This window comes from Podarcis filfolensis (assembly GCF_964270895.1).
Source record: "Podarcis filfolensis genome assembly, chromosome: 13".
Classification (NCBI taxonomy): Eukaryota; Metazoa; Chordata; class Lepidosauria; order Squamata; family Lacertidae; genus Podarcis; species Podarcis filfolensis.
In genome coordinates, this window is record NC_139615.1 from 4,622,485 (window position 1) to 4,650,235 (window position 27,751).

General features: G+C 45.9%; 2 protein-coding genes and 1 long non-coding RNA gene across 11 annotated transcripts in view; 2 read left to right on the forward strand and 1 right to left on the reverse strand.

Moving 5' to 3' along the window:
• Positions 1-11: 11 nt before the first annotated feature.
• On the forward strand, positions 12-10,003 carry CYB5D1 (cytochrome b5 domain containing 1). 3 transcript variants are annotated; one of them, XM_083581240.1, is made up of 5 exons: positions 12-249; positions 3,068-3,144; positions 4,606-4,824; positions 5,069-5,299; positions 6,633-6,981. In XM_083581240.1, exons 1-4 carry the CDS (start codon positions 123-125, stop codon positions 5,297-5,299), a joined length of 654 nt encoding a protein of 217 aa, XP_083437366.1. In that variant the 5' UTR covers positions 12-122; the 3' UTR covers positions 6,633-6,981. The 3 variants fall into 3 exon arrangements, with proteins under 3 accessions (XP_083437366.1, XP_083437365.1, XP_083437364.1); XM_083581239.1 differs by lacking the exon at positions 6,633-6,981 and adding an exon at positions 8,658-10,003 and having other exon boundaries at positions 13-249; XM_083581238.1 differs by having other exon boundaries at positions 13-249; positions 6,260-6,984.
• Positions 5,050-19,998, reverse strand: LOC310747016. Of its 3 annotated transcripts, none has more exons than XR_014540834.1 (6): positions 19,899-19,998; positions 17,220-18,294; positions 14,186-17,172; positions 10,620-10,810; positions 9,669-9,755; positions 5,050-5,182 (listed from the first exon to the last, which is right to left on the reverse strand). It is a non-coding gene; the product is annotated as an uncharacterized lncRNA (long non-coding RNA). The 3 variants fall into 3 exon arrangements; XR_014540835.1 differs by having other exon boundaries at positions 17,220-17,565; positions 19,899-19,989; XR_014540836.1 differs by lacking the exon at positions 19,899-19,998 and having other exon boundaries at positions 14,186-15,956; positions 17,379-17,519.
• The window catches only part of CHD3 (chromodomain helicase DNA binding protein 3), a 62,194-nt gene continuing 52,735 nt past the window's right edge, over positions 18,293-27,751 (forward strand). For 4 of the 5 annotated variants that reach the window (XM_083580740.1, XM_083580743.1, XM_083580742.1 and 1 more), the window contains exon 1: positions 18,500-19,511. In XM_083580740.1, the coding sequence (XP_083436866.1) occupies positions 19,289-19,511 (223 nt within the window). In that variant the 5' untranslated portion in view covers positions 18,500-19,288. Of the gene's footprint in view, positions 19,512-27,751 lie in introns of all 5 variants that reach the window. The other variant, XM_083580741.1, reaches the window with a different exon arrangement.

The following is a 27,751-nucleotide window of genomic DNA, read 5'->3' on the forward strand; positions in this document are numbered from 1 at the left end:
CTCCGCCTTGCGCCCATCCTCTAGGGCCCAGACTACGTTTCCCGTCAGGCACTGCGGCGGCTTCTCGTTGCCATGGCAGCGACGGACGCGAGGTACCGCTCTTCCTCTGGCTCCTCCCGGCGATGGACGTTTACCGGCCGCGCTATTACACCCCGAAGGAGGTGGAGGTGCACAACCGGCCCTGGGACCTCTGGGTCTCCTACATGGGGCGGGTCTATGACCTCAGCCCCCTGGCCGAGGCCTACAAGGGTAACGCAGGCAGCCTCTCGCTCTTCCCTATGGCGGCCCCAGGGCAGCCGGCAGATTTCCCCACCCAAGAAAGTGGTGTTGGGGGATGAGTGTTCAGACCCCTGGGCTCTCACTTCCGTCCTCTCCCCCATGCTTTTTAATATCTATATGAAGCCGCTGGGAGATTATCATCGGGGGTTTGGGCTGGGTGTTCATCAGTACAGTGGTACCTTGGGTTAAGTACTTAATTCGTTCCGGAGGTCCGTTCTTAACCTGAAATTGTTCTTAACCTGAAGCACCCCTTTAGCTAATGGGGCCTCCTGCTGCTGCCGCTCCGATTTCTGTTCTCATCCTGAAGCAAAGTTCTTAACCTGAAGCACTATTTTTGGGTTAGCGGAGTTTGTAACCTGAAGTGTATGTAACCTGAAGCGTATGTAACCCGAGGTACCACTGTATGTAGATGACACCCAGCTCTACCTCTCCTTTAAATCAGAACCAGTGAAGGCGGTGAAGGTCCTGTGTGAGTCCCTGGAGGTGGTTGGAGGATGTATGGCGGCTAACGGATTGAGGTTGAATCCTGACAAGACAGTAGTACTGTTTTTGGGGACAGGGGGTGGGCGGGTGTGGTTGATTCCCTGGTCCTGAATGGGGTAACTGTGCCTCTGAGGGACCAGGTGCGCAGCCTGGGAGTCATTTTGGACTCACCGCTGTCCATGGAGGCGCAGGTCAATTCTGTGTCCAGGGCAGCTCTCTGCCAGCTCCATCTGGTACGGCTGAGACCCTACCTGCCCGCGGACTGTCTCACCAGAGTGGTGCATGCTCTGGTTATCTCCCGCTTGGACTACTGCAACGCACTCTACATGTGGCTACCTTTGAAGGTGACCCGGAAACTGCAATTAATCCAGAATGCGGCAGCTAGACTGGTGACTGGGAGCGGCCGCCGGGACCACATAACACCGGTCCGGAGAGATCTGCATTGGCTCCCAGTACATTTCCGAGCACAATTCAAAGTGTTGGTGCTGACCTTTAAAGCCCTAAATGGCCTCGGTCCTGTATACCTGAAGGAGCATCTCCACCCCCATCGTTCAGCCCGGACACTGAGATCCAGCTCCGAGGGCTTTCTGGCGGTTCCCTCATTGCGAGAAGTGAGGTTACAGGGAACCAGACAGAGGGCCTTCTCAGTAGTGGCGCCCGCCCTGTGGAACGCCCTCCCTTCAGATGTGAAGGAAATAAGCAGCTATCTTCTCTTTAAAAGACATGAAGGCAGCCCTGTTTAGGGAAGTTTTTAATAGTTAATGCTGTATTGTTTTTAACACTTGATTGGAAGCCGCCCAGATGGGCGGGGTATAAATAATAAATTATTATTTAATTATTTAATTTTAATTATTATAAATTATTATTATTATTATTATTATTATTATTATTGGGGGCGGGTGGGTCTGAGGGAATGCTGAATGCACAACAGAAGGCGTCCCTTGGGGGGTGGCAAATCCAGGGTCTGCCAGCCACCAGGGCTAAAGGGGAGTCTCCATGTTCAGTGGCAGTCTACCTTCTCCATGCAAACCTCACGAGGGAAGTGGGGCCACTGCCTTTTCCAGGAGGGCGCCTCGTTTGGGCCACTGCTGGGAAAGAGGGTGCTTGGCTAGGGGGCCTGATCCAGCAAGAGGGCTCTTCTCTCACGTTTATGGTGCGAGTTGTTTTTCCACTGCATCGCATTCGCAGGCCTTGTGTCCTGCTTTTCCTCCCTCCCTCCTGTGTCAAGATCCCAAATGTGTCCCTTTTTGTTTTTCCCTAATTTGGAAAATAGCACGTTCTTTACAAGGTCCTCTCCAGCTTTTTTTTGTTTTTGTTTAAAGCACTGGTGGGTGACCTGAGGCCTTGGGAGGCAAATGTGGCCCTCAAGGCCTCTATATTTGGCCCTTGGAATTCTCCCCAGGCCACGCCCCTCCCTGGCCTTTCTTCGCAACCTCCTTGAGCGCTTTTGCCTGGCTGGAACGTGTCCTTGAACTCCAACAAAGCTTCTTCCCAGGGGCAAAACTAGGCTTTATTTCACCCAGGTCAAAAACCCGGTTTGGCACCTCCCCCCCCCTCATTTGTGGATGCGCACATACAGGCTGCGAGCCTCATTGGCGCCCCTCTGGAGGATTCACTCAGGGCAAAAAAACTGCGCTAGCGCCCCACCCCTCCCCGTAGCTATGGCTGTTCCTCTTCCTTCCCTGGATAGAGGGGTGTGGGTGGGTGGGTGTGTACACATGCATTATGCCACTCACTTTTGCCTCTAGCCCCATTCATCACTGACCTATGACACTCTTGAGGTTTCCCACAAGGGAGCGTGCTCCTTTGGCTAAAAAAAATGGCTCCCTGCTTCTGATGGGAAATTATTTATACCCCACCTATCTGGCTGGGCTTCCCCAGCCACTCTGGGTGGCTTCCCAAAAAATATTAAAATACTGTAATACATCAAACATTAAAAGCTTCCCTAAACAGGGCTGCCTTCAGATGTCTTCTAAAAGTCTGGTAGTTGTTGTTCTCTTTGACATCTGGTGGGAGGGCGTTCCACAGGGTGGGCGCCACCACCAAGAAGGCCCTCTGACTGGTTCCCTGTAACTTGGCTTCTCGCAGGGAGGGAACCGCCAGAAGGCCCTCGGTGCTGGACCTCAGTGTCCGGGCAGAACGATGGGGGTGGAGACGCTCCTTCAGATATAGACTCCTCTCTATTGGAGACTGTGAAGAAAGACTACCAGTCAAACAAGATAAAATGGGGCTAGCTAGAGCACTGGTGTGACTCAAGGATGGGCAAGTTTCACATGTACCTTATCTATATTCTCTGCCTGTCCAGGTGATCTCTTATTGAAGCCTATCCTAGAAGCAGCGGGGAAAGACATTACCCACTGGTTCAACCCCAAAACCAAAGACGTGAGTACTTGCAGCTCTTGGCGCTCAGGGCAACTTAGGGGAGAGATCTTGGCTGAGTGGAAAACTCTTGGAAAATCAGAGTTACTCTTACAGAATGTTGATGCTTTTCTCCATAGGAGTGTTGCTGGTCATTTATTGTTGTTGTTGTTGTTAAAAATTGGTATACTGCCCTTCATCCACAGATCTCAGGGCAGTTCACAACATAACAATGTAATATAACTACCAGACTTTTAATATAAAATGTAATATAACTACCAGACTTTTAGAAGACGTCTGAAGGCAGCCCTGTTTAGGGAAGCTTTTAATGTTTGATGCATTACTGCAATACAATATAATTATAGAATACAATACATTGTAAAATACATGATAAAAGCAAGAACAAGAAACCAATACCCCCTTCCCTTCCAACAAACACATTTAAAAGGGGCATAGGATTTTAATTCTCATCCCAGGCTTCCCCAGCTGACTCCTTTGCCTCCGTCTACCCCATTCTCTGGACTGCTATTGGGCCTGCAGATTTTTGTGCTGTTTGCAAAGCTTGTGCAATGCCCTACTTCTGGTGGCCTATGTGTACAGATGTGCATTTCTGCACTGTGACAGTCTTCGCTAACCTGGTGCCTTCCAGGTGCTTTGATGGGGAGTTGTTGGCCAAAAAGTATCATGGGCACCATGTTGGCGAAGGCTGCAGCATTAGAAGGAAATGTTGCCAGGGACAGGATGCTAAAACCGCAGTGAGGGAGAAACATGTGCCCACTCCACAATTTAACCAGTGTCCTACATACATATTATTTCCCCTGCATAATTTTCCACCATCCTTCCTCAGAAAATTGATTTCGCCGCTTTCAGACTTTTCTCTTAAGGACTCATTTGTATCATTACTAGTTTGTTAACAATTTCCTTGACTTGCTGTCCCAAACAGAATGCGTTTGAAAGACTCTGTGTTAGGTCTTGAAGGGCAGAGTAAAAAGGAGCAAACATTTCCATCACTGCAAATGCCAAAATAATTGTTTCTGGAATCCCATTTTGGGGCATATTCTGTTTGTCGTGCATGTTGAATCCTCTTATCTCCATGTATCAACCTGTCCCATTTGTAAAGATCCTTAGGAGAGGTACTTCTTGAGGTTCCTCAGCCAGGAATGGCACATTATGTAGTAACATATTGTACTTTCCTTTTGGTGCAAACTTAAAATGTATCTGTTTTCCCTGGCGTTTACATGATGTAAATTCTGGAACTGCCCACATTTAAAAAAGGTTTTCCAGTATGAAATTTATATTGGTTGTTTTAAGTGATCTTTTTGCCTGCTCCTGAGTTTATGGTGTGTATGGGATGGCTGCAACTTGCTGTCCCAGGGTTTGGCAACAATGGTGGGATAGAAATTTACCAAAGAAAGAAAGAAAGAAAGAATTATTTGAAGCCACTCCCCTCTTAACTGAGAAAGGCCCTGATTTCCCTCCTTCCAGATACAGACCCACATTAACCCCCTAACAGGATGCCTTAAGTACTACACCCCACAAGGTCGCTTTGTGCACATCCCACCTCCTCTGCCTCGTACAGACTGGGCCAATGACTTTGGCTTGCCCTGGTGGAGAGATGGCAACTACGAGGTGGGCATCTTGTCTGCCAAAACCAGACGCATACGGATCATCAACACTCTGACCTCTCAGGAACATACCCTTGAGGTGAGTCCTGTCCCACCTTCGCAAAGGTAGGATTTAAGAAAGAAAAAACACCCAAGATATTATTGGCAATTGTCCCTCTTCCTTTGCTAATCTTCCTCTGATGGGACGGTGATGTGGACCTCGATTCTGCCCGGCTTGCCTGTGCCTCCCCAGGATGTGGAGGCTGAAGGGAACCACTTGGTTTTCAGGTGCATTTGGACCTCCTGTGATTCCACCCATGGATGTAACATGGTGCTTTCCGCAGGTCTGTGCAGAGGAATCCATGTGGGAGATCCTTCGGCGGTACTTGCCGTACAACGCCCATGCGGCCAGCTATACATGGAAATATGAACGCGTTAACCTAGACATGGATAAGAACCTGCAGCAGAACAACATTCCGGATGAGGACGAGGAATTCTACAATCTCTACATGGACGCTGATGCCTTCACCCCAGCCATCCTGCTCTACTTCAACGATGACCTCACTGAGCTCTAGGTAACCCCAAAATGGAGAAGAACTGGTCCCATCTCCAGCCATGCTGGCCCCCACCCCAGCAGCCCCTCATCTAGCTTGCTTATTTATAAGAATATTTATAAACCACCAACTCGTTTAAAAAATGCATCATGTGCAATAAAACCTTTCAAATGCTGTAAAATTCTAAAATCATAAGATGCAGAACAAATGACCAACACTGAGTCGAATTAGTTCTCTAAGAAGGCTTGGTTAAACCAGAACAGCAGGGAAAAACAAGCTTCCTCCATCTTCTCAAGGGGCTGTCACATGGAAGATGATGCAAGCTTGTTTTCTCCTGCTCCAGAGGGTAGGACTTGAACCAATTGATTCAAGTTGCAAAAAACGAAATTCCAACTCAACACCAGGAAGAACTTTCTGACAGTAAGAGCCGTTTGACAGTGGAATGGTCTCCCTCGGGAGGTGGTGGGCTTAGAGGTTCCTTAGAGGTTTTTAAAGCAGAAGTTGGATGACCATCTGTCATGGATGCTTTAATTGAGAGTCCTGCATTGCAGGGGCTGGACTAGATGACCCTTGGGTCCCTTCCAACTCTACAGTTCTATTTTAGGTGCTTGCCTGATTTCGATAGTTCCAAAATATATTCATTTATCTGATTTATGCTTCACCTTTCCTCCAGAGAGCTCCAGGTAGCATGCATGGCTTTTCCCTCCCCATTTTATCCTCACAATAACCCTGTGAGGTAGGTTAGACTAAACAGCAGGGACTGTCCCAAAGTCACTCTGTGAGCTTCCTGGTTGAGTTGGGATTTGAACCCTGGGCTCCCAGGTCCCAGTTGGGTTGGGCAATATCTGATTTTCAGCATCTGAATATATCACCAACTAAACATCTCGATATAGCGATATATCACAATGTCCAAAATAAAGATGCAGCTACGTAGAGGTGTTGGCTGGCTTCACGTTCTTCCTGCATTGTGATTTTTGCCAGGGCCTGCTCTTGTGATTCGCTGTCCCCGGCATGCGGCAGAGGTTGCAGGAATCGAGAAAAGCATTGTCTGGCTTCACAGACTTTCCCACATTGTGATTTTTGCATAGCACACACATTCCCTTACAACTCATCAAGGCTGCTTAGTTACTCAGATAGGAGACTTACTGGGATACTGAGGAAAGAACCCTGGGAGGAGGGTGAATAGTGGAAGGAGTCTACATTTGGGGGCAGCAGGGTTGTCGCCCTTCCTCTGCTAAAAAACCTTTTGAAAGAATCTGTGAGAGCTTCAGTAAATGTGTTTCTCAGTCAGAAGAACACCCTCAGATTCTGTGTTTGCAAAGAGGGCACACCCTGCTTTTCCGCCATTGATCAGGAAGGCATTTCCTCTCGGCCCACCTTGGAACTGGTTACCCAGAAGTCAGCAACAGAGATGGAAAATGGCGTTTGTGAAAACTCACTCTAGACTTGAGATGATGAAGCTTCTGTATTTCAGGGAAACTTTCTGGATAGGAGGTGCCACAGAAAAATTAAAGCCTTTTGTACAAAGCAGACACAGTGCTAATATTGAGGGAGAAACGAGAACATGAGAGTCAACATGGGCTTGATCCAGTATGAGGCCTGTACAAGGGCACTCTTGGGCCAGTTCTCCCATGTGCCTGGAGTGTGATATTTGCTGGAAATGAAGGTGTACCAAAAAACGATATAATAATATATAATAATAATGGAAAAGGATTTCACCCACCTTTGGTTGCATCCACCCTAGACTTAGGAGCAGTTTAGGATGTAGCCACTAGATGCCAGCAGTGGCTCATCAAGCAGCCATTTTGAGGTCTGTACCGCAGCCCTTGAAATGGTTTTAAATATAGAATAATGACTCTAACATTCAGTGGTTGATTATTCTGCAGGGTCATAGCCAATGGGAGAAGCACTGCTGCTGCTTTTCCCTTTTCATTTGGAGCAGGATACATGCACCTCCACTCGCCTTTCCCCACAGCCTTTTGAAATTCAAACTTTGTTATTAAGCTTACTAACATCCTCTGGCTGGCTTTTTTAAAAAATTGTTTTTGTTAAAAGATTTTCTTGGTTTACAAAAATACATGCCTTGTCTCTTTTTTCAGGTTGTGCAGTCTTCCTTACAAATCAGTTACATTTGTTGTGAGACATTAGTGATGGGGAAGAAGAGGGGGAAGAGGAGGGGTGGGGTGGTGAGGCTTATATTCTTTTGTATAGTGTATGTGTGGCATTTTGTGCCAGCGTCCATTGGGTAGGTTCTCTTTCTATTTTTCTATTGCATTTCCTTGGTAGTGAGAGGTATTGGGGGGCAGGGTGTGGTTGGTTGTCTGTGGTTGTCTGCAGTGGGGTTTGTTTGCATTTGTGAGATGGGGAGGGCTTGTGGGGTCATGTAAGCATCCTCTGGCTGTTGAGACTCTGGGGAGTCCTGGGCTCAAATCCCCACTCAGCCATGAAGCTCAGGGTGACCTTGGGTCAATTGTTTTATCTCAGCCTAACCTACACCACAGGGTTGTTGTGAAGGTTATAGGAGTAGAACCATGTAAAGTCACACTGAGCTCCCTGGAGGACAGGCATGATAACAATGTAATAAATAAAACACAGACTCTGCAGTAGTCTTTGCCAACCCGGTGCCCTCCAGATGTTTTGGGCTGCAGCTTCCATGTGCCCCAGCCAGAATGTGCTAGCTAAGACTGATGGGAATTGTAGTCCAAAACATCTGGAGGGTACCAGGTTGGAAATGCTAATGTAGAGTCGATACCTTTATTATGGCACAAAAAGGAGACTAATTACAATTCCAGCATCTTCTATAATACTGATGCATTAGCTGGGGTAAATGGCCAAAATTCTTCTCTTCCACAAATCTAGAAACACTGTGGTTTGGGGTCAAATGATTTACAGTGCTACCTCAGGTTAAGTACTTAATTCGTTCCGGAGGTCCGTTCTTAACCTGAAACTGTTCTTAACCTGAAGCACCACTTTAGCTAATGGGGCTTCCTGCTGCTGCCGGAGCACGATTTCTGTTCTCATCCTGAAGCAAAGTTCTTAAACCGAAGCACTGTTTCTGGGTTAGTGGAGTATGTAACCTGAAGCGTATGTAACCCGAGGTACCACTGTAATATGTTGATGGAGCCAGTACCTAATATCAATACCCTGGTTATCAGAGCCAAACATGGTTACAAACTTGCGAGCTCAGAATTCATACACAGACAGCACAATCCTGTATCTGTTTACACAGAAGAAAGTCTCAGTGGAACACACTGCCTGCTCTTTAGGATTGCAGGAGAAATCTGCTTTGTCATCCTGCAGATACAAAAGAAACCTGTATTTGTAGAGAAGCTAAATCTGTATTCACATGTGCTAATGGAAAAATGATTTCTGTTCCCAGAATGTCCACTTTTTTCATATATAGAAGTTGGGAAGATAGTGACCCTTCTCTCAGCTGAGACTATGATTTTTCTCCCTTTCTGACGCCTCCATAATTGCCACCAAGCAACACAATTTGTGTTTCTTTTCTCTCATATGGAAAAGAAGCCTCAAGTTATTTAACTGCTTTTTAAAAGACAGTTCTTCAGCTTTGAAAAGACAGAATTTAAAATGCACGTAATTGCTGAAAGAATTCCCAGCTCATCCAGATCCCCTAAGTGCTTCTTCTAGTCAAGAAGGTGTTATGTTGCTTCTGAAGTACTCTTTGTCAGACCTCTGAAGGAGATGACTTTTTTGGGGGAAGCAGCCACTCTGGACACCTCTATCCCTTTATGTGCTTTTGCTGTTCAAGCATGCTGCGTCAAGGTTGCTAATCAAAAAATAGTTCTTAGCTAATTGTTGAGAACTGGATGGAACACACACAGAGAGAAAAGGAAATATCAAACACCAGTCCTGGAATATGGGGGTAGGAACATCTGTGGATCATGCGGGGACATCCAGTGCGGCAGAAAAGGAAGCGCTTAGAGCTGAGTCAAGCTAGACTCGGGGGATCAGGGAGGCCTGTGGTGAGCCATAACCCCTCCAGTGAGTGCACTTGTGTGATAATTGCTTTGGTGGGAGAGACAGTAACAGCTGGGCTCCCTGCTTGCTAACCTGTGTCTGTAGGCAAAGTGATGGTGGTGCTGTGTATGTGTTGCTGGGAGATCTTGCTTTAGAAGAAGAGCATGACAGAACTCAGGGGAGGCTATTGAAAAAGCAAACCCAGCCTCTTAGCTTCTAAAGGCCACAGCCTACCCAGTCTCAGATACTTGGGAACGCTTGCTTAGCGCTGGAGGCCTATCAGAAATGGAAGAACCATAGATGATGCCTATGCTTAGCACAAAAGAAATGTAAGGAATTCACCGGCTGCCAATTTGCTACGTGGCCTGGTTCAAGGTGTTACTAATAGTATATAAAGCCCCAAACCGTTTACCTGTGAGATCACCTTCTATGTCCACACGACTGCTTGGATCAGCAGAACTGGCACTGTTACAGGTGCCACACAATATTTGCTCCACATCTGTAAGAAATGGATCTTTTAGTTGGCAGAACCCACAATTTGGAACTTCCTGCCAGTTTATTGTACCCTTTTTTTCTCCTGCTAAAAACATTTTTTGTTAGAAAGGCCTACCCAGATACATTGAATTTTGATATGTTTTCAGTTTAGCACTGATTTAAATGTTTTAAGCAGTTGTTTTTAATGGTTTTAACCAATAATTTTACTGTTTTATTCTTTTTGTAAACCGCATTGAGGTTTTTTACAATCAAGTGGTGTGTGATTTTTTTGAAATAACGAAAAGACTGTTTCCTTAGAAATTTGCATACTGAGCCAGAATAATTTAAAGTGTACTTTGAGCCAAATAAGCATTAAACACACCAACCCCAAATACATTATGCAGAAGCAGGTTCTACTGCTATCAGTGCAGCTTCCTTTCATATGATGTATTTATGATTGGGATCTCCATCGCTCTGAAGACTGATTAATTTCTTGTAGTGTGTTTTCAAAAGCCTTTCTCCTGTTGCTACCCTAAGATGTTCACAACAATAAATTTCACTTAGAAACCAGGAAACAGGAACTTGCAAATCCATACAGATATTTTAGATATATACATACAATGACATACAACTCCAGAGGGGGCATCAAAACAGAGCAACCGCCCCCACCCCACCCTTACTGTAAGAAAATAGCATTGGACGCAAATACAGCACAGAATACAGAGGGAAGTTTCACATTTTGGGGTTTCCTTTGGTAAGTTAATTTTATCATTTAGAATATGTTGAGGGTATTAAAAGGAAAACCACAGTTTGCAAGGGAGGATGAACCAAAGACTGACAGGTGTCAGAAATGAGAGGTTAGAGGAAGGATAACAGGAAGGAAACGAACCTTGGATTTTGCACAGTGTTACACCAGCTGGCCTCAGGACTCCAGCTGTCTTTCCCAATAGGCACCCTGCGTGCTCCTCACATTAAGCTGCCTGAGCCTCTTCCTGCACCGCTTTCCCACTGCTCCTTATGGTTACTGGTGATCCAGTCTCGCTCCTCACAGTCTTCAAAAACTGCACCTGCATGTGGTGCCTGTGCCAAAATGAAAACAAACAAAAAGCATTATATACACACAAACAAGCTGGCATGCTTGCAGCAGCAACACTGTTGAGTGAAGTGATGGTTCTGGAAGGGTGCATCCCAGGCCAGGAACCAATAATAATAATAATAATAATAATAATAATAATAATAATAATAATTTATAACTTCTACCCTGCCCATCTGGCTGGGTTTCCCCAGCCACTCTGGGCAGCTTCCAAAAAGATTAAAAATACATTAAAACATTAGTCAGTAAAATCTTCCCTAAACAGGGCTGCCTTCAGATGTCTTCTAAATGTTATATACCATAGTTGTTTATTTCTTTGACATCTGATGGGAGGGCGTTCCACAGGGCGGGTGCCACCACCGAGAAGGCCCTCTGCCTGGTTCCCTGTAACTTCGCTTCTCACAGAGAGGGACCCGCCAGAAGGCCCTTGGAGCTGGACCTCAGTGTCCAGGTTGAACAATGGGGATGGAGACGCTCCTTCAGGTATACAGCCCCCCAAGGCACACCTGGCCTGCTGGTAATAAGCCTGAAAGTATCTGCTGCAGTTGCTCTTACACCTAACTTCCTGGAGTTGTAACAGCAAATGTATGAGCTGAGAGAGGCAACTCTGATCCAGTGGTCCTCTCGGGGTACCAAGTCAGGGTGGGTGGGAGACATGGGAGCTAACTCCTAGGGGCAAAGGTCCCTTCAGCCCCAATAAAATATATGAGGGGGCCACCCTCCCTCCAAGCTGATGGACACTGCCATTCAAACGGTGTGTCTTGTGATCAGTTTTGCAGGTTGGGACTTACCTGCCCCCCCTCCAATATTTTATTCAAATTCGCACCCTTGGTGGGAGGGGTGGTTTGCACTGTCTCTTGGTCACTTTGGCTCCACCTCCAGTTCTCTTGATGCTTTTCTGCAGCCATCTTGCTTCCTGATTATCACACTTTATATGAGAGGAAGTGAAGCAGGGTTTGCAAGCTGTGTGTGTATAGGTCACCTGGTCAGAAGCATCCCAGACCCTGAGATTACTGGGCCCAGACCTGAAACCTAGGGGTGGCCCCCAGTGATGTCAGGGAGAGACACCCCTAGTTATATCACAGGGCAGCCCCCAGAGATATCACAAGGGTGGGCCCTGGAGATGGAAGTAAATTGGAAGAGGGGAACAGAGGGCAGACACCTCCAGAGTGCCTATATGCTATAATTTGAAGCTGGGCTGAAGTTTGCAAGCTGCATGCACAGTCTTCTTAATATATATATATTTAATTAAAGGAGCTCTCGCCCATCTGGAGTGGCCCAGGCAAACCTGGAAACATCATGTCAGACCTGGAGACCTGGCAACCCAAGGGTAGGCTACTGTGCCAAAGAGCAGAACGACCCAGAATTATGTGGCCAAGCACTGTAATGTGGCTGTAATATTTCTCGGTCCAGCAACAAACACCAAGAATGAGAATGAGGAGTAACTTTATTCAGAGGTGCCGCTAAGACCCTCTTTTAGAACTTTTACTCAAGGCCTAAGGAACAGGCCAGTTCATGTGACTCCAGGGCAAGTCGTCAAATTGCCAATGGACAATTAACATTAAGGAAGAGCCAGCAAATTCCAAGCTCTGTCATTACACAATTCACAGGGCCATATGCCAAAACTCTTCAGGCAACATCTGGAGAGCTAGAGGTTAGCTGCCCCTGGTGCAAATCATACTAATCTAGGTGGGCCAATGGCTTGCCTCTGTATAAAGCAGTTTCCTCCATTCCTAACTGCTCTCCATCCACATTTGCAGCCACCTCATTGGGAACACGCCTCGCATTCCTCCCTCTGTCCCTTCTAGGGGGGTGGCATTAAGCTCCCCCCCCAGCTGTGGCAGAGATAATGGGCATCTGTCTACTCCCATGCCATGCCAACAAAGCCGCAGGCTGTCACATCAGGCCAGCTGTCCCTTTTCCCTGCCCCTTTGGATGGGTGCTGTCCCTGGTAGCTGCAGCAGAAGGGAAAAAGGGATAACCCTTCTCTGCAAGTGGGGATTATGAAGTGAGACTTGAAGGTTGACCATGCTCTTGTGGTGTGGTGCTGGCAGGTCCCATAACCTCAGGGAGGCTCGGACTTGTACAGAGAACAGATGGACTTGCGACCGCTGTCCTCTGTCTGTGAAAAGGGAACCCTGCCCACTCTGCCTCGAAAGAACAGCTGCTCTTGGCCAATGATGCCTGGTTTTTTCTTTTTTCTTTTGCACTTGCAGTGCTTTTGTCTCTCCCTGCACTACCACCTGGTTGTGGCCCCACAGTTGTGGAATCCTGGCCAAAAGAGGCCTGTTTGGCTACGTCACTGCTGAACTTCTACTGCATTGCAAAGGCATGGCCTTTCTAATAGTGTTTGGTGGAGCAGTAATTTCCTGGTAGATTTTATCTGCTGTCTGGCAACCCTTATGCTGCAATCCTATACCGCGGCCTTGGTCAACCTGGTGCCCTCCAGATGTTTTGTACTACAGCTCCCATCAGCCTTAGCCAGCGTGGAACTGATGCAGGGTCATTCGTTTTCCCATTTCCCCCCCTTTCATTTTTAAGTTTATTTTTTCATTTAATTTTTAATTCCATCGGCACAGCTGTGAGACCAGCACATTTTGGCCCCTGCTCTATTAGAACTTTTGCATCCCATATGGTCATTAAAATAACTTGTAATTACGAGTGTGTACCTCATTAGGCTTATTTCCTCCTCCCTCCCAATCCATTTCCCTTTTGTGTTGTGTCCTTTTATATTGCAAGCCTGGTGGCAGGGACAGTTTGGTTTTCTTTTCTTTTTAGTGATCCATAAGACACACTGAGAGACCCTTTTTTTTTTGCCCGAAGAGCTGGATAAAAATTCTGCAAGCAAAAAACTGGGCAGTGAGTCAAGGTCTTATTTCTGAGTAAACATGCAAGGGATTGCACTTTAAAAAAATATTTGTAATGTTTTTACTGAGATTTATTACACTGTTGCATTTTTGTAAGACAAAGGCAGGATATGCTTATTTTTTAAAATGAGAGAATTGCTTGTGACCACATGCTGTCTCCTTCCACATGTTCATCCCCCAAAAACCAAACTTGTCCCTATGTCTCTCATAAACCATTGCATGAATAGACACTGGTGTTGAATTCTCTACTTTGACATATTTGCCTTATTATAGTGTTGCCTCAAACCAGCCATCAAACGGTTAATGCTTAGTGACAGCCACTGTTCAAGCTTCTGTGGTATGAGGTGGAGAATGAGGCTATGTGATACACTGGTTAGCGACCAGGTTCAAATCCCTGTTCAGCCATTGAGCTTGCTTAATGCCCTTTAGCCTTTCACCACCACCCTCTCAATCTAGCCTACCACACATGGTTGTTGTGAGTCATGGGATACTTACACTTGCCAGGAGCGACGTCTCAATGCTTTCCACATGTGCTGCATCAGGAAGAATTTTGGGTGTCCCATGGCAGGACACAGTCTCAAACAAGGATGTGCTCTCCCAAGTCCACATTCCCAGTATGTTCATGCTCCCGTCTCAGCAACTTCTATGCTGGCTTGGTGGTGGAAGATGTTAGGATCCCAAAGGATGTGCTCTATAGGGAGCTGCCTTCAGACACCAGGCCTGTCGGCAGACCATATGAAGGCTGGCAACATCGCCCCCACAGTGTGGGAATCCCTTGCAGATGACCACAGCACCTGGAGACAATCAGTCACGTCACTGCTGTGGAAACACAACCTCAGGAGAAATTAACACTGGGAGGAGTGCAGAGAGAAGAAATGCCATGGTGTATCTGTAACAGTGAAACTGGACATCTTCATCTGCCGCAGCTGCAACAAAACATGTCTCTCCCACAGCAGTTGCCACAGCCACAGCAGGTACTGTAACTAACGGCTTGACTTCACTCTTCCATTGTCTGCCAAGGCGGAGCGGGTGCCGGCAGGTTGTTGTGAGGATAACCATTCTAGGCCAAACTTTAGCTCCTTGGAGGAAAGACAGGGTGTAGATTTAGTAAAATGACTGGCTCCATGAGGTCTAAAGCAGTCACCAATAGTAGGCTGGCCTGCTGTACAATGCCTGGCTCCCTCCCTGCTCTGTAGCGCCTAGTCTAAACCCTTGACTATAAATGAAGCTAATGCTTACATCCAATCAGTTGTGGGTTCTTATGAACTTTTAACATATTTCAAACTGGCCATCCTTTCATCTGGTAAAATTTGGCGGGGGGGCGGGAATGGCTCAAGCAGTCCACAATCCAGTGCCTTGTGATGGAAGAGAAGACACACCAATACAGCTGTGGTTGAAGGAAACACTAGAGAATGTGACCTCTGACCTGGAAATCCTCCAGTGATTCTCATTTCCTAGTGAGCCAAAATTCCTAGGACCAGTTGCAGAGACATGCGGGTTATGGAAAAACAAATCTCCCCCAAAATCAGTTATAATTTTGCCAGAAGTCTTAAGACATTTGAGGATTTTGCCAAGAGGTGGGAGTGCTTGCTCTTGGTTTCTGAATGCTGGAAGGTGTCAATAAACCGCCTGAGGTCAGGGGGATGAATTTGCAACAGATGCCACCTGCACTCTGATTTTCTGAATCAAAGTGTGTAATTCCCATGTTTCCACAGGCTTTCACAGAAGTGTCTGTGTGTGTCTACGTCAGTCACATTGTAATCAGCAGGGGAAAGGCCTTGAAAGATTTCTTCCCACCCCCGAGCCAAACAGCAGCAGTTCCCTTGAGGGAAGAGCCGGCTTGTGGGGTAATGAGCAACACATCTTTGACCCTCTTGAAAGACAAGATGCAGTTGTGTGTGTGAGCTGTTGAAATAAATTCTACATTTCCCCTATTAGTATCATGCTGCAGGTTCCTTGATAGGATTCCTGACACTTAACTGCATTGTGAAAAACATCAAAGGCAGAGAAGAGACAGAAGGAAAAGGATGTTTTCCTTTTTTCACGCTGTTCCCTTGAGCAAGGAGGACCAAGCCACAAACAACTCAGGTCAAGATTCAAAAGGGATTTCCCCCCCACTTCTTTGGAAATTTGTACTTTGTTCTCGTTGCTTCATTTTTAACCGGCAGGCAATATAATGCACCGATATAGTGAAATTCCAAGTTTGAAATTCAGATGATGCTGGACCGCTTGATCCGTTCTCGTCCCCACCAGGAAGAGACATGCTCTGTATACGAATAAAAAAAAGGCCACTTTAATGTAAAATGGTTTTGATAGCATGAAACCTCCAAAGCTCTTCCTGGAGCATTGGCTTCCAGCATTGCCAGGCGAATGTTTCAACATGAGTGAATGGGATTGGCGCCCAAGCTCCTGGAGGGCTTCAGAGGGTGTTGCGTTAAATATAAAAGCCACATGGGGGATAACATTCGCTTGGCAAACGGTGTCTCCTGCAGGCACAGTTAGTCCTCTGTGGACGCTTGTAACTAGTCTACAGGGGAATAAGCTTAGGCTTAGGTTGAACACTTTCACTGGAGAGCAGCCATGTTTTAATAGCTGGGATTGCCCTCCAATTCTCCCCCCAAAAATGAAGTTTAGCCCTGCAAATAATTTAAAATAAGGGTACGACTGACCGCAATACTACTACCTTCACTGAGAGTGATTCAGATGTGATGCTGCATGATTTCAAACACACTTGCATGAAAAGAAGCCCCACCGTGAGGTCAGTGCAACTTTCTTTTCAGGTGCCATTTCATGCGTTTTTGTTGGTTTTTTTACTTCCAACAAAATACAGAGAGAAGAAAATTGACAAACTTGTTCTCTTCAAAATTGATTAGAAGGCTGATCAACTTTGCTACCGGGCCTAGTTCAGAATTACTGAGAATTCACCTGCAATTCGATTTCAATGTCAATAAAGTTGAAGGATTTTGGAAACAAGCATCATAGAAGCCTCCACTAAAGTATTTTGGGGTATTTGGATACTGCAAGAATAAGAGAATTGCCTCTGAAATAGTTTGTAAGCATTGTGTTTGTACACAATCCTTTGGCAAGGCCCTCATTCAGCAACAGGATCTTAACCTCAAAATTTCTCTTAAATATCTGGAAGTGGGTGGGTCGGGTCCAAAATTTCCCAGAATCATTTGTAAAAATGAAAATCTAATGAAGACAGTGAAATTTTTTTTTTTTTTAAATCAGCACAGATTTGTGTCTCATAAAAATGTGGGATGTGTGAAACCAACAGTGGTTTATTTTAGAAATGGATTTTTAAAGTGATCCAAGCATTATACTTGTATATTGCTAGTGCAGTGTAAGACTGAAGTTGGGGAAAATACGTTTTAAGTTTTTTTTAATTCCCATGTCAGATCCAATGGGCAGAAGCAGTTATCCAGTAGTCCCCAACAACAGAGTTGATTTTTATTTGTAGTTTCCTTATGCAGGTAGGACAACTCAGGTGAGTCAAACATTACACTTTGCAGGGTCAGTATTCTGACACACGCTTGGATTCAGTTTAGTTGGGTTCATGGATATTGTAGGCTGAAGATACCTCAATAGCTGTAACTTTCTATCATGGGTATTAGCTTGGTAGTGAATGACCTGCAATCTGAACTAGAATCTATGTAATGTGCAAACTTGCACTTCACTTGGGACTTACTTGTGATTGCAGCTTCAGTTCTCCACTTCTATCATGTCCCTTCCAAACTCCATCTTTTTTTGTGGGGTATTTTTCTATATGGAATGGCTCATGGACAGCTAGGTTTTGCAGGCCTTATTTGTGCAGACAGGACAGTCTCACTTGCCCCAACATAACAGACACTAAAATGAGAGATTATCAGAGCCACCTGGTTTGGAAAAAAAATAAAGAATTGAGTCCTTTAAAACTTCCTATTGGTTCCTCCATTATTATTAGAGGGTTTGAAATCAAAGGCCACAAATAAAAGGAAAGCTAACTTTTTCAAAACTGTATTTTAAGTCTTAAACTCAAATTATCTAGATGCATGAGGCTTGTCCAAAAATAAAATGTGATAGCCATCCTTCATTATTATAAAATACTTCCCCATTTTACTTATTAATTTCCCTTTAGTGGTGCATTCGTTTCCCATTTATAAAACAGGAAGAGAAAGTAAGGGCCACAATCCGTAAGAGAGGTATACATCCTTACGCCCAACGACTTTCTTGGGACTTCAACACTCAGTGTTGGATTGTGGCCATAATTATTTTCAAAATCAGCTCAAAAAAAAAAAAATCCCCAACGTTTTGGTGAGAGAAGGGGGGGGGAACCTTTGTAATCAAGGTATTTGCTAAAACTACACTTTCATATTAAATTGATTTACCCCAGTGGGGCAAGCACAATAGGGTAAATTCGGGGGGGGGCATTTAAGGGAGCAAAATATATTTATTAGGATTGACTTTCCACACAGAAGTTAGGAAGGGGGGAAAACCCTTTTAAAAAACAAAACAGCACTCATCTAGAAAAACAGTGAAATCCACTAATGTGAGCAGGGATAAAATATTTTAATGAATTGCAGTAATCAGTGGGGTTTTTCTTCTTCTCTTCTTCCTTTCTTGCCCTAGAGGAAAAGGAGAGAAATAAACCACTCCCTTCTGAAGTATTTAAAGTTAGAAGAAGAAGAAGAAGAAAAAAGGGGGGAGGAAAAAACCACCCCTATTCTTTTTTTTATTCTCTTGTGCTAGTAAAGCAGACACAGACACACACAAAAGTCATGGTCTTACTAGTATGGAACTAGTTAACCTTTAACAATTTTATGCTGATGTCATAACTGAGCATGAGTACTGATTAATCCAACCTTTTCTCTCTCTCTCTCTTCCCCCCTCCCTGTAAAAAATATTTTTATTGAGGGAGGTGGGGGGGGAGAGCATAAGAAAAAAAGAAATAATTTAGAGCAGCCATCTTTGTTTTATGCAGAAATCTTGTCAGTTTCCCCCCAGTGCCAGGAATGTCTAAATATTGTTCATGATCACAGATCTTGGAGATTGAAAAGAAAATATAACAGCAAGAAGAAAAAGCCTTTATCTTTATTATCATTTTCGTTTTCTTGCATGTTTTTTCCCCCCTCTTAAATTTGGAGCTGATTTTTTTTTTGAAAGGGGGGAGATCTTTTTAACCCTATGGAAGAGGGGGTAAAATTAAGCCAGCCATTTTGTTTTTTGTTTTTTATATAGGGGGGGCCCTATATATTTTTTACCTCCTGGGGGGGTCTGTTTTAAAAATAATTTAAGGGCGGCCATTTTTGTTTCTTGGTCTTGTGGAAAATATTATCCTGAACTCCCCCCTCAGAAATTTAAATATATCTTTACTCCCCCCTTCGTTTTTTTTTATTTTTTTTTTTAAAGAAGGGGGTCGAGGAAACATTTCCACGAAGGACAAAGTTGTAAAGAAGGAGAGTTGTTTTCATTCATGGGACTTTTTTTTTATTTTTTAACTGAGGTGATCTGAAGTGGGGGAGAGCTTTTTGTGTGTGTGAGAGGGAGAGAGGGAAGGGGGGCTGCCCCCCCTTCTGCTTTTCTCTTGTGTTTCCCCCACCCCCCTCCTCCAGCACCACCATGGCTTCCCCTCTGAGGGAGGACGAGGAAGAGGAGGAGGAGATGGTGGTGTCTGAGGTGGAGGGGGACGAAGACGAAGAGGAGGAAGAGGAGGAGGAAGAAGGAGCAGGGGACAACAGCCCAGGCGACATATTCCCGCCTGCTGTTCAGGCTGAGGAGGCTGCTCCACTGACACCGACAGCATCCACGCCGGCGGCAGCTGAAGGGACAGAGGCGCCTCCAGGTAAACAACACCCCTTCCCCCACCCCAACCTCCCGGTCGCCCCTTTAATTTGACCCCTCAGGAGATTCGGCGCTATATTAACCACCACAATAAAAATTAGAAATCTGCCCCGCCGCCTTCGGAACTGGCGGGAGGGCGGTGGATTTTTTTTGGGGGGGGAGGGGAGGGCGGCTTGTTTGTAAACAACTAACGGCTTTCGAACGCCGAGGGGCCGGGAGTTCCAACCCGCCGCCCTCCTCGCGCCAACCGCCCGCCCGCGAACTGCCGTTCCCCGCGCGCGCGCTGCCCAACGGCTTTGGAATGTTGAGGGACCCGGAGTTCCACCCCCCTCTTTTTTTTTTTAGCCTCTCCTCCCCTCGGCCGTTGCCCTTCGCTGCAATGCCTCACCCAGCGCCGACTGCCCCTTTGCCCGGCGGCCTTTGGGAACCTTCCGATGGCGGGGCGGGGGGGGGGGTGGGGTCGGGGGTCCACGTCCGAGCCAGCCGCCCCTCCCCCCCTCCCGCCGCCGCCGCCGGCCAAACGGCTCGAGCGGCCGCCGAGAGTCCCAGTCTGCCTCGAAGGAGGCTGAGGAGAGCGCGTGGGGCGAGGGAGACCAGCGGGGCTGAGGTGGCGGGGGGGGGGCGCCTCTTGTTTCAAAGCACCCCTATTTAATAATAATAATATTCGACGCTTTCTGGAAGTTGTTGGGGAGCCCTGTTCCCCCGTTATTTGACACCCCGTCGCAGCTTTCCTCAGGGTGTGTGTAGGGGGGGGAGGGGGGGTTGTTTTGTAAACAGCCTCACCCTCTCCCCGTCCTCGACTTGGGTTTTTTTGGGGGGGGTGGTTATCTGCAAGCACACCCTCATGTATACAAATAAATAAAAGAGAGAGATACTGCCCCCATTAATTGTTGTTAAAAGGACCCCACTTTTTTTAACCTGACCCCCCCTGTTTTTAGGGGGGGTTAGCGAGTGGGCACCCCATCTCTGGAGAATGGGAGCCATGCCAGTGTCACTTGAGGGAATAAGCCCCAAACTCCCTTGTCCTCTTTGGGCCTGAGCGGCGAGAAGTTGTGGCAAGTGCAACTTTTTTTGGGGGGGTACACATGCACTGAGAGTGTTTATTCTTACGGTTGGCAGGAAGGGTTATAAGCCTGGCACAGGTGGCTGAAAGGGCTATGCATTTCGGATAGATGGGGTTGTGGGGGACGCCTTGTGATTTGGGGGTAGGGAATGTGAGGTGAGGCACATGTCAGAAAAGCGTGCCCTAGAGGTGATGGGAGCAGCTGGCTACTTGGTGGCCATATGCCAGTTTTGACAGGAGCAGAGAGGGCTGCCTGACAGCAGGGCAACAGGACTGAAGGGAGCTGAGAGGCCTGTGTTTGGGGATTATGAAATGCAGGAGCCTCTTTGTAGTGGGGCCAGTGTCAGGATTGGAACAGGAGGCCTCTGTCGTTGAGGGAGTGGGCTTGGCAGACTTGGGATGAAGATTTAGAAACTGCAGGGGCAGAGCACTTTCTGCGAAACCCGATTGGAACAAGGCCGATGTTTCATTGATCGGGGCCTATTGTTCATAGTATTACAGGCTCATTGATTGGAATCGGGTGGTAGTGGATAGCTCCTCATGGGAAAGGGACTCTGGATTCTGTGTGTGGATCAGGAGCCTTTGTTGCCTTTTGATCTTACAGTCATAATAATATTTATTCAGCCCCTGCATGTGTTTTTTATTATTATTACAAAAATCAATAAAAACAGGCCCAAACCACAGATGATCATTCTAAGAAAGATGAATAAAAACGGAAGGTGAAGCACATACAGGAGAACAGTAAGGCCCAATCCATGTGGCAGGAAAGGCGGTTGGACCATTAAGCAGGTCTAGACATTGAGGGTTGCGTATTGAAATGCAAGTTGGATAACTTTGAGGCCAAATTGGTGATGTCAGGAGTCTAGCTCATATAAGGCAGTATATGTGGGGGAAATTCCTCTTGCATTTTTAAAGGCCTAGACAGACTTGCCAAGACACATTCAGATAGCCCATGTAGTGGCTAGCAAGAGATACTTAAACATTAAAAACTATCGCAACACTAAAAGGGTAAAGGACCCCGTCAGTTAAGTCCAGCCGCGAACGACTCTGGGGTTGCGGCGCACATCTCGCTTTACTGGCTGAGGGAGCCGGTGTTTGTCCACAGACAGTATTTCTGGGTCATGTGGCCAGCATGACTAAGCTGCTTCTGGTGAAACCAAAGCAGCACACGGAAACGCCGTTTACCTTCCCGCCGGATTGGTACCTATTTATCTATTTGCACTTTGACGTGCTTTTGAACTGCTAGGTTGGCAGGAGGTGGGTCCAAGCAACAGGAGCTCACCCCGCCACGGGGATTCGAACCGCAGACCTTCCGATCGGCAAGCCCTAGGCTCAGTGGTTTAGACCACAGCGCCACCCACGTCCCATCACAACACTATGTCTTACTTAAACTGATTATCTGCCCCTCTAATTATCGGTGACCCTCTGGTCCTCTCTTTCGGTATTGTTAAGGATATCAGATAATTTACAGATGATGAAATTACTGGTACATGTGTTTAAACAAGATAGGTTTGCTTGCTGGCTCGCTTGCTTCTGGTTTAAATATTAGTGCAGTATGAGCAAAGTGAGAAACAAAATGGCTTTCTGTCATACAAAGTTTACAATTTATTATGCTATGATAACTTGCACAGGAAATGCTTCTTTAGGGTTTTTTTTCTGCTGACACTGACAGACAATGGCAGTGACTTGTTTTATGGAGCATAGTTAATTCAAAAAGTGCTACCCTGTATCTTGCAGGAACAGGTAACAGTGTAAGCACAGGCTGGATATGAGTGTGCACAGGAAGTTCCTAAATACTTGATATGGTTATCTCACAAGTTGATGGACCCTTTCCACACTCTGACTGTGGCTGAGCAAATTGACCTTGCAGCACCTGCAGTTTTGCCATTTCTAAGAAAAACTGGTTGTACGTACCGGCTTTCCAGAGTGATAGAAAAATGGGTGATGTGATCCTTGTAGAAAGGGTTCTACCTATCAACCTTTCTTTGATTTAATTAGATTGTGGACCCTCCAGCAACAGTTCCTGCTACTTTATGAATTAACTTTACCTGTCTCAAGCCTTCACAAAGAGCTATAACCCTACATGTAAAATAATTTCTCATTGAAAACAACAACTGCATTTCTGAATATTCTTGGGAAAGGCCAGCTCCCCCCATTCTGTGGTTGGCTAATGTACAGCATATATCTTGACAGTGGAACAGCTACTTTGGTAATGGGAAACTGTATCAGGGCTGGAGGTCCCTCAGCTGGCCAGAAGCTTTTTTTTTTGGCAGTAGATATTTCATCACAAGCCAGTGCTGCTTGAAGCAGTGTGACAGATGTTGCCTGTGATTTCATCAGGAATCTGTGTGAGCTCCTGGGCTCAAAATCTAGAGGGTAATTTTCCTCCTATGATGGAACACCACAACAAAAAGGCATGTGGACTAGAGTATTGCAAACTAGATATTGCTCCTATTGCCTGTAGGAGGGACCTTTTCAGCCCGTATCTATGATGAGGTTTTTTGTTTATAGTTGTTTATACTTTGCACAACTCTGCAAATTCACAAGGAGACTTCATGATCTCTGCACTGGGCATAGTAATGGAAGGGCTTGTGGTTCTAAGGATGGTAAGAGCAGTTACCAGGTCCATAGTGGAATCTCATTCCAGTTGACTTGCAAAAAAGTTGTACTTGACAATGCTTTAATTCTCCAAGAATGTAGGTGGATTTTAAAGAAATGCTTTGACACGACAGCAATCTAGGTATTGGCTCCATGGAAATGAATGTTGCTTGTACAGTTGCACAAGATAGAGTGGAAGGTGGGAGAATGCAGGAAAGCAAAGGCCCAGAGAGTACAGAAGTGGGCTCAGGAGTAGAGCTCGGGGGAATGAAGAAGACCATGCTGTAATCAGGAATGGACTCTGCAGGGAAGAAAGCCAGGAAATATTGACACCCTGGGGCACCTGGGGTCAGAAGAAAGTAGAGTGTTGACCAAGAGCACAGTGCAAAGGCAACAGGGTGGTGGTGGTGGATATAACCTGAAGAACAGAGGGGTTTGGGAAGCACCAGGCTAGTCCACCAATGCAAGGAGAGGTGCTAGAGGAAAGCAGAGAGACAATACCAAAGTATTAAAAGAAATATAATGAAATACTGGTAACTCATTCATTTTCATGGGGTTCCACTTGCAGGCTCCTTTTGAACCACTGGCTTCTAATCCACAAGCATTCCATATTTTGATAATTCTTGCTGTTAAACTGGTTCACCCTGTTTCACACTCCAACAAGGTAATCCACCCCTTGCAATGTAAGAAGGCCTAGGAAATCTGGAAGGAAGCCTTGGTGCTCTGACCTCCCCCAACTTCATTGGAGCACATATCTGTCAATTGTGTGTGTGCCAGCAATGCTTCTTGCCAGTTGGTGCCCTTCTAGTCTAGATTTGTAGTGGTGTAACTGGCTAGAAGACAGTCATCCTGTTTTCAGCCACTGGCTGAAGATTACAGCTGGTTGTCAAGCTATTTTTGAAAATGTGATGGCTTCATTCTTGTTTCTTTCCTACAATGCCCAACTCTTGAGAAATCACAGTTTAGAAAAACCTGCCTCACTATTAATCCAGCGTTGCTTTTGGTGGACAAATTGTAGAATTGAGCCATGCCCGTAAATCTTTCCCCATCTCACTGAATATGCTATTTTCCCCTTGCCACCCTCATCTCCGCATGACTGTTTTTACCCTGATGATTAAGATTTCTCACTAATGGAAATGGCTGTTATTCTCCTCCATTAACTGACACAGATAAAAGGCGCTGTTCTTTTTTTTCTAAATTGGCCATCCATTTTTTTTTTTGTATTAAATTGAAATACATAAATACCGTTTGTCGTGAAAGAAGTGGCAATTCTAAGCAGGGTTGGTCTTCTGTAATTTGTAGTTATGGCTACACATCTACATTCCTTATCCCCCCTCCCCATTTCCTTTCCAGATCCTTTGTTAGCCTTATATAATATATATTTTCAAGGTAGGGAGTAGAAATATCACGTGTGTGGAAAATTCTAGTTGATTGCCTGCCAAATATAAGAATCTTCTGCGCATGTGTGCCAATATTATGATTAGGAAAGGGGGGGTGGAGGGGGAGAAGAATGCGTGGAAGAAGTAGGAGGAAAAAAAGATTGATAGATAGATTAGAAATTGACAAGAGTTGCGGGGGAGGGGGTGTCTGATAAGCCTACCCTGATGTATTTCCCCCCCTCGTATTTGTCAATTCCATCCCATCAGAAGCAGAAGGAAGGCGGCGTGGTATGAGGGAAATGCAACAAGGTGAATCAGCTTGCAGGATTCAGAGATAAATGTTGTATTGTCAGAAGGAGCTAGGATTGTGCCAGATGCAAAAATATAGCAAGCAGAGAAAAGGAGGGAGGAATGGGAGGAGGTGGAAGAGGGGCGCCTGAATGGTGGTTATTGCACCAATATCCATTAATCTTAACAGCATTTGTTAACTGAAGTGGGGTGGGGGAAGCGTTTGGAAGCGGTGGGGGTTTCGGCTTTATTTGCAAGATTGAAAAACAACACAAAAGTGCTTGGTTGACTCAGTGTGGGCAATGATTATGTAGTAATGTATGTCCCGTGCCCGCTTTCCTCTGCCTGTAGTGGAATATCAGTCTCTTCTTGGTTAGTTAAACCTAGATCTGCTTTTGCACCTGGTTTTAATCTGAGACATTAAAATTAGGAGGTCTGCTGGGGAAGATGGTATTTTTAGACTGCAATTTGAAAAGAGACTCAACCAGTCACTGGATTGTCTTTGAAATCTAGCAGGCGTGTGCCTGCAATGTATGAGCTGGCCGACCTCAGATGGTTGAGGGGGTGATGGGCAGATCAGAGCTGGGAAGGTGGGATTGAGCTGATGATGCCAACATTTGTATGTGATTGCTTCCCCCACAGGCCTGATTTATCTCTCGGAGCAGCTCCCGTGACTATTTTGAGTTTGGCACTGTTGTAAATGGAGGCCGAGTTGGCATGAGCAAGGAAGATCTGGCTGGCCTGTATTGTGGATATAAAATTCTGTTGCTGGGTGGGTGGGTGGGAAGGGCTTGGATTTGCACCACGTTTGAAGAGAAAAACGCAGGTTCTCTGTTTACCCACAAAGGGTGGACGCTGTGCTATTCCCACGCACACGCTGACTTTCTCTGTAGTCAGTATGTTTAATCTTTGACCTGGAGGAACCCCCCTGCGGGGGCACAAGAGGGCAGTTTAGCTTCCTGCAGCCCCGTTTAGCCTGCGACCTCTCAGCAGAGCTGCTGGCGCAGTGAGCCAATTAGTGCCAGCTGTGATTTATACAGTAGTTTGTGTCCTGTGGCTCATAGGGGTGGGGTGATAGGAAATGAGCAAAGAGGGGCCAGGACTTCAGAGCCTGACAACACATTGTGTTGTAGGTCACCCAAGAGACATTGGGTGGCGGTGACTTCTGGCTCCCTGGCGTAAGTTGGAAGCTACTGCCTCTCTCTCTGTACTGGCTGTGCTCTTGATGATGTTCCCCTGTCTAGATTGGAACTCATTCATCGCCCTGTTTCTAAAAATATCAGCAAATGTTCCAGGCTACCTTGGTGGGCCAAATCCTGTGCAGATGTATAATTAGCAGTAGTTGGGGAGGGGCAGAGAACCTGTGATGTTCCACAGTTGTTGCAAGAGCCCTTGGAGGCGAATTAATGCTAAATATGAAGGTGAAATGTAAAGCTGCTACTGTACTACGTATTGTAATCTCTGTGATACTTCTGGGCTGTGCGTTGCTTCATAGACCTCAAGTCATTGATCGTCACAGCAATCTATTGTTAATAGGGGCCAACATGATGTGATGAACATGAGAAACGTTGTTTCAGATACCTGTTTAGTTGTGAAGCTCTCTGGGTGGCCTAGAGCTGTTTTACAAGTTAGGAGAATGAGGTGCTAGAACTCTGGACTTGTACCATTTGACTACAGGTGGGCGATTATAGTTCTGAACACTTTCCTATGTAATTATCTATGCAGATTGTAAATTAGCACATCAGACCCTGCACTGATTTTCCACGTTTCAAGGAAGTGTGTTTGGGGGTTGTTGGTTTTTTATGTATGGGAATATTCAATATATGACCACTCACCTGCAGTCTAAAACAACTGCCTTGTTTTTAACAGCTGTTATAGACTGGCCAGCCAGTTGAAAGGAAAATACCGCAATATTGGTGCTATTTATATATACTGTATAATTTTTTCTCCTCAGTAAAAATGGGCAAATAGGATTGTAGAAAATAATGTTAGCCTCCAGCTTATCTGAAAAGAGAGATCTATATCTTCTGATAGCCCCTGCTAACGACATCTTAAGGAACTGGTCCAATAATAAATAAAATGCCTATTTTAAGTATGACTATTGATACAGTGGGGGATGCGGGTGGCGCTGTGGGTTAAACCACAGAGCCTAGAACTTGCTGATCAGAAGGTCGGCGGTTCGAATCCCCGCAACGGGGTGAGCTCCCATTGCTCAGTCCCTGCTCCTGCCAACCTAGCAGTTCGAAAACACGTTAAAGTGCAAGTAGATAAATAGGTACCACTCCGGTGGGAAGGTAAATGGTGTTTCCGTGCGCTGCTCTGGTTTGCCAGAGGCGGCTTAGTCATGCTGGCCACATGATCCGGAAGCTGTACGCCGGCTCCCTCGGCCAATAAAGCGAGATGAGCGCCGCAACCCCAGAGTCGGTCACGACTGGACCTAATGGTCGGGGATCCCTTTATCTTTTTATTGATACAGTGGCTTATTTATATTATTGGCTTATCCGAGATGTAGGCACAAGGACAAATATGGTCACTATTCAGAATGCAAGACTGGAGGGATGTATTAGCTAAGGCAGCCTTTGCCAGCCTGGTGCCTTTTAGTTGCTGTTCCCATCAGGTGCCCCAGCCATCATTTTGAGAATTGTAGTCCTACAACATCTGGAGGGTACCAGAAAGCTGGGCAAAGAGATCTAGTTTAAGTTGGCCCAACTGCTTACAGAGCATAGACTAATCATGGAAAGAATGCAAAGGGGAAGGGTTTCAATTATATTAGGTGAAGGCGTTCACAAAGAGGCTACTGTGATCTGGAGAGCAGTTGAGGTCTGTGATAGCATATGAAAGCGTGTGCCTGAGCAAGGAGAATGACTTGAAGGGTGCTATCTTTAGCATAGGGGTAACCAGCCAGCATGGTTA

Coding starts and splice junctions, on each gene's coding strand:
- CYB5D1 (XM_083581240.1), top strand. CDS start 123: ATGGACGTTTACCGGCCGCGCTATTACACCCCGAAGGAGGTGGAGGTG. Junction 250..3,067: donor CCTGGCCGAGGCCTACAAGG/GTAACGCAGGCA, acceptor CTGCCTGTCCAG/GTGATCTCTTATTGAAGCCT. Junction 3,145..4,605: donor TCAACCCCAAAACCAAAGAC/GTGAGTACTTGC, acceptor CCCTCCTTCCAG/ATACAGACCCACATTAACCC.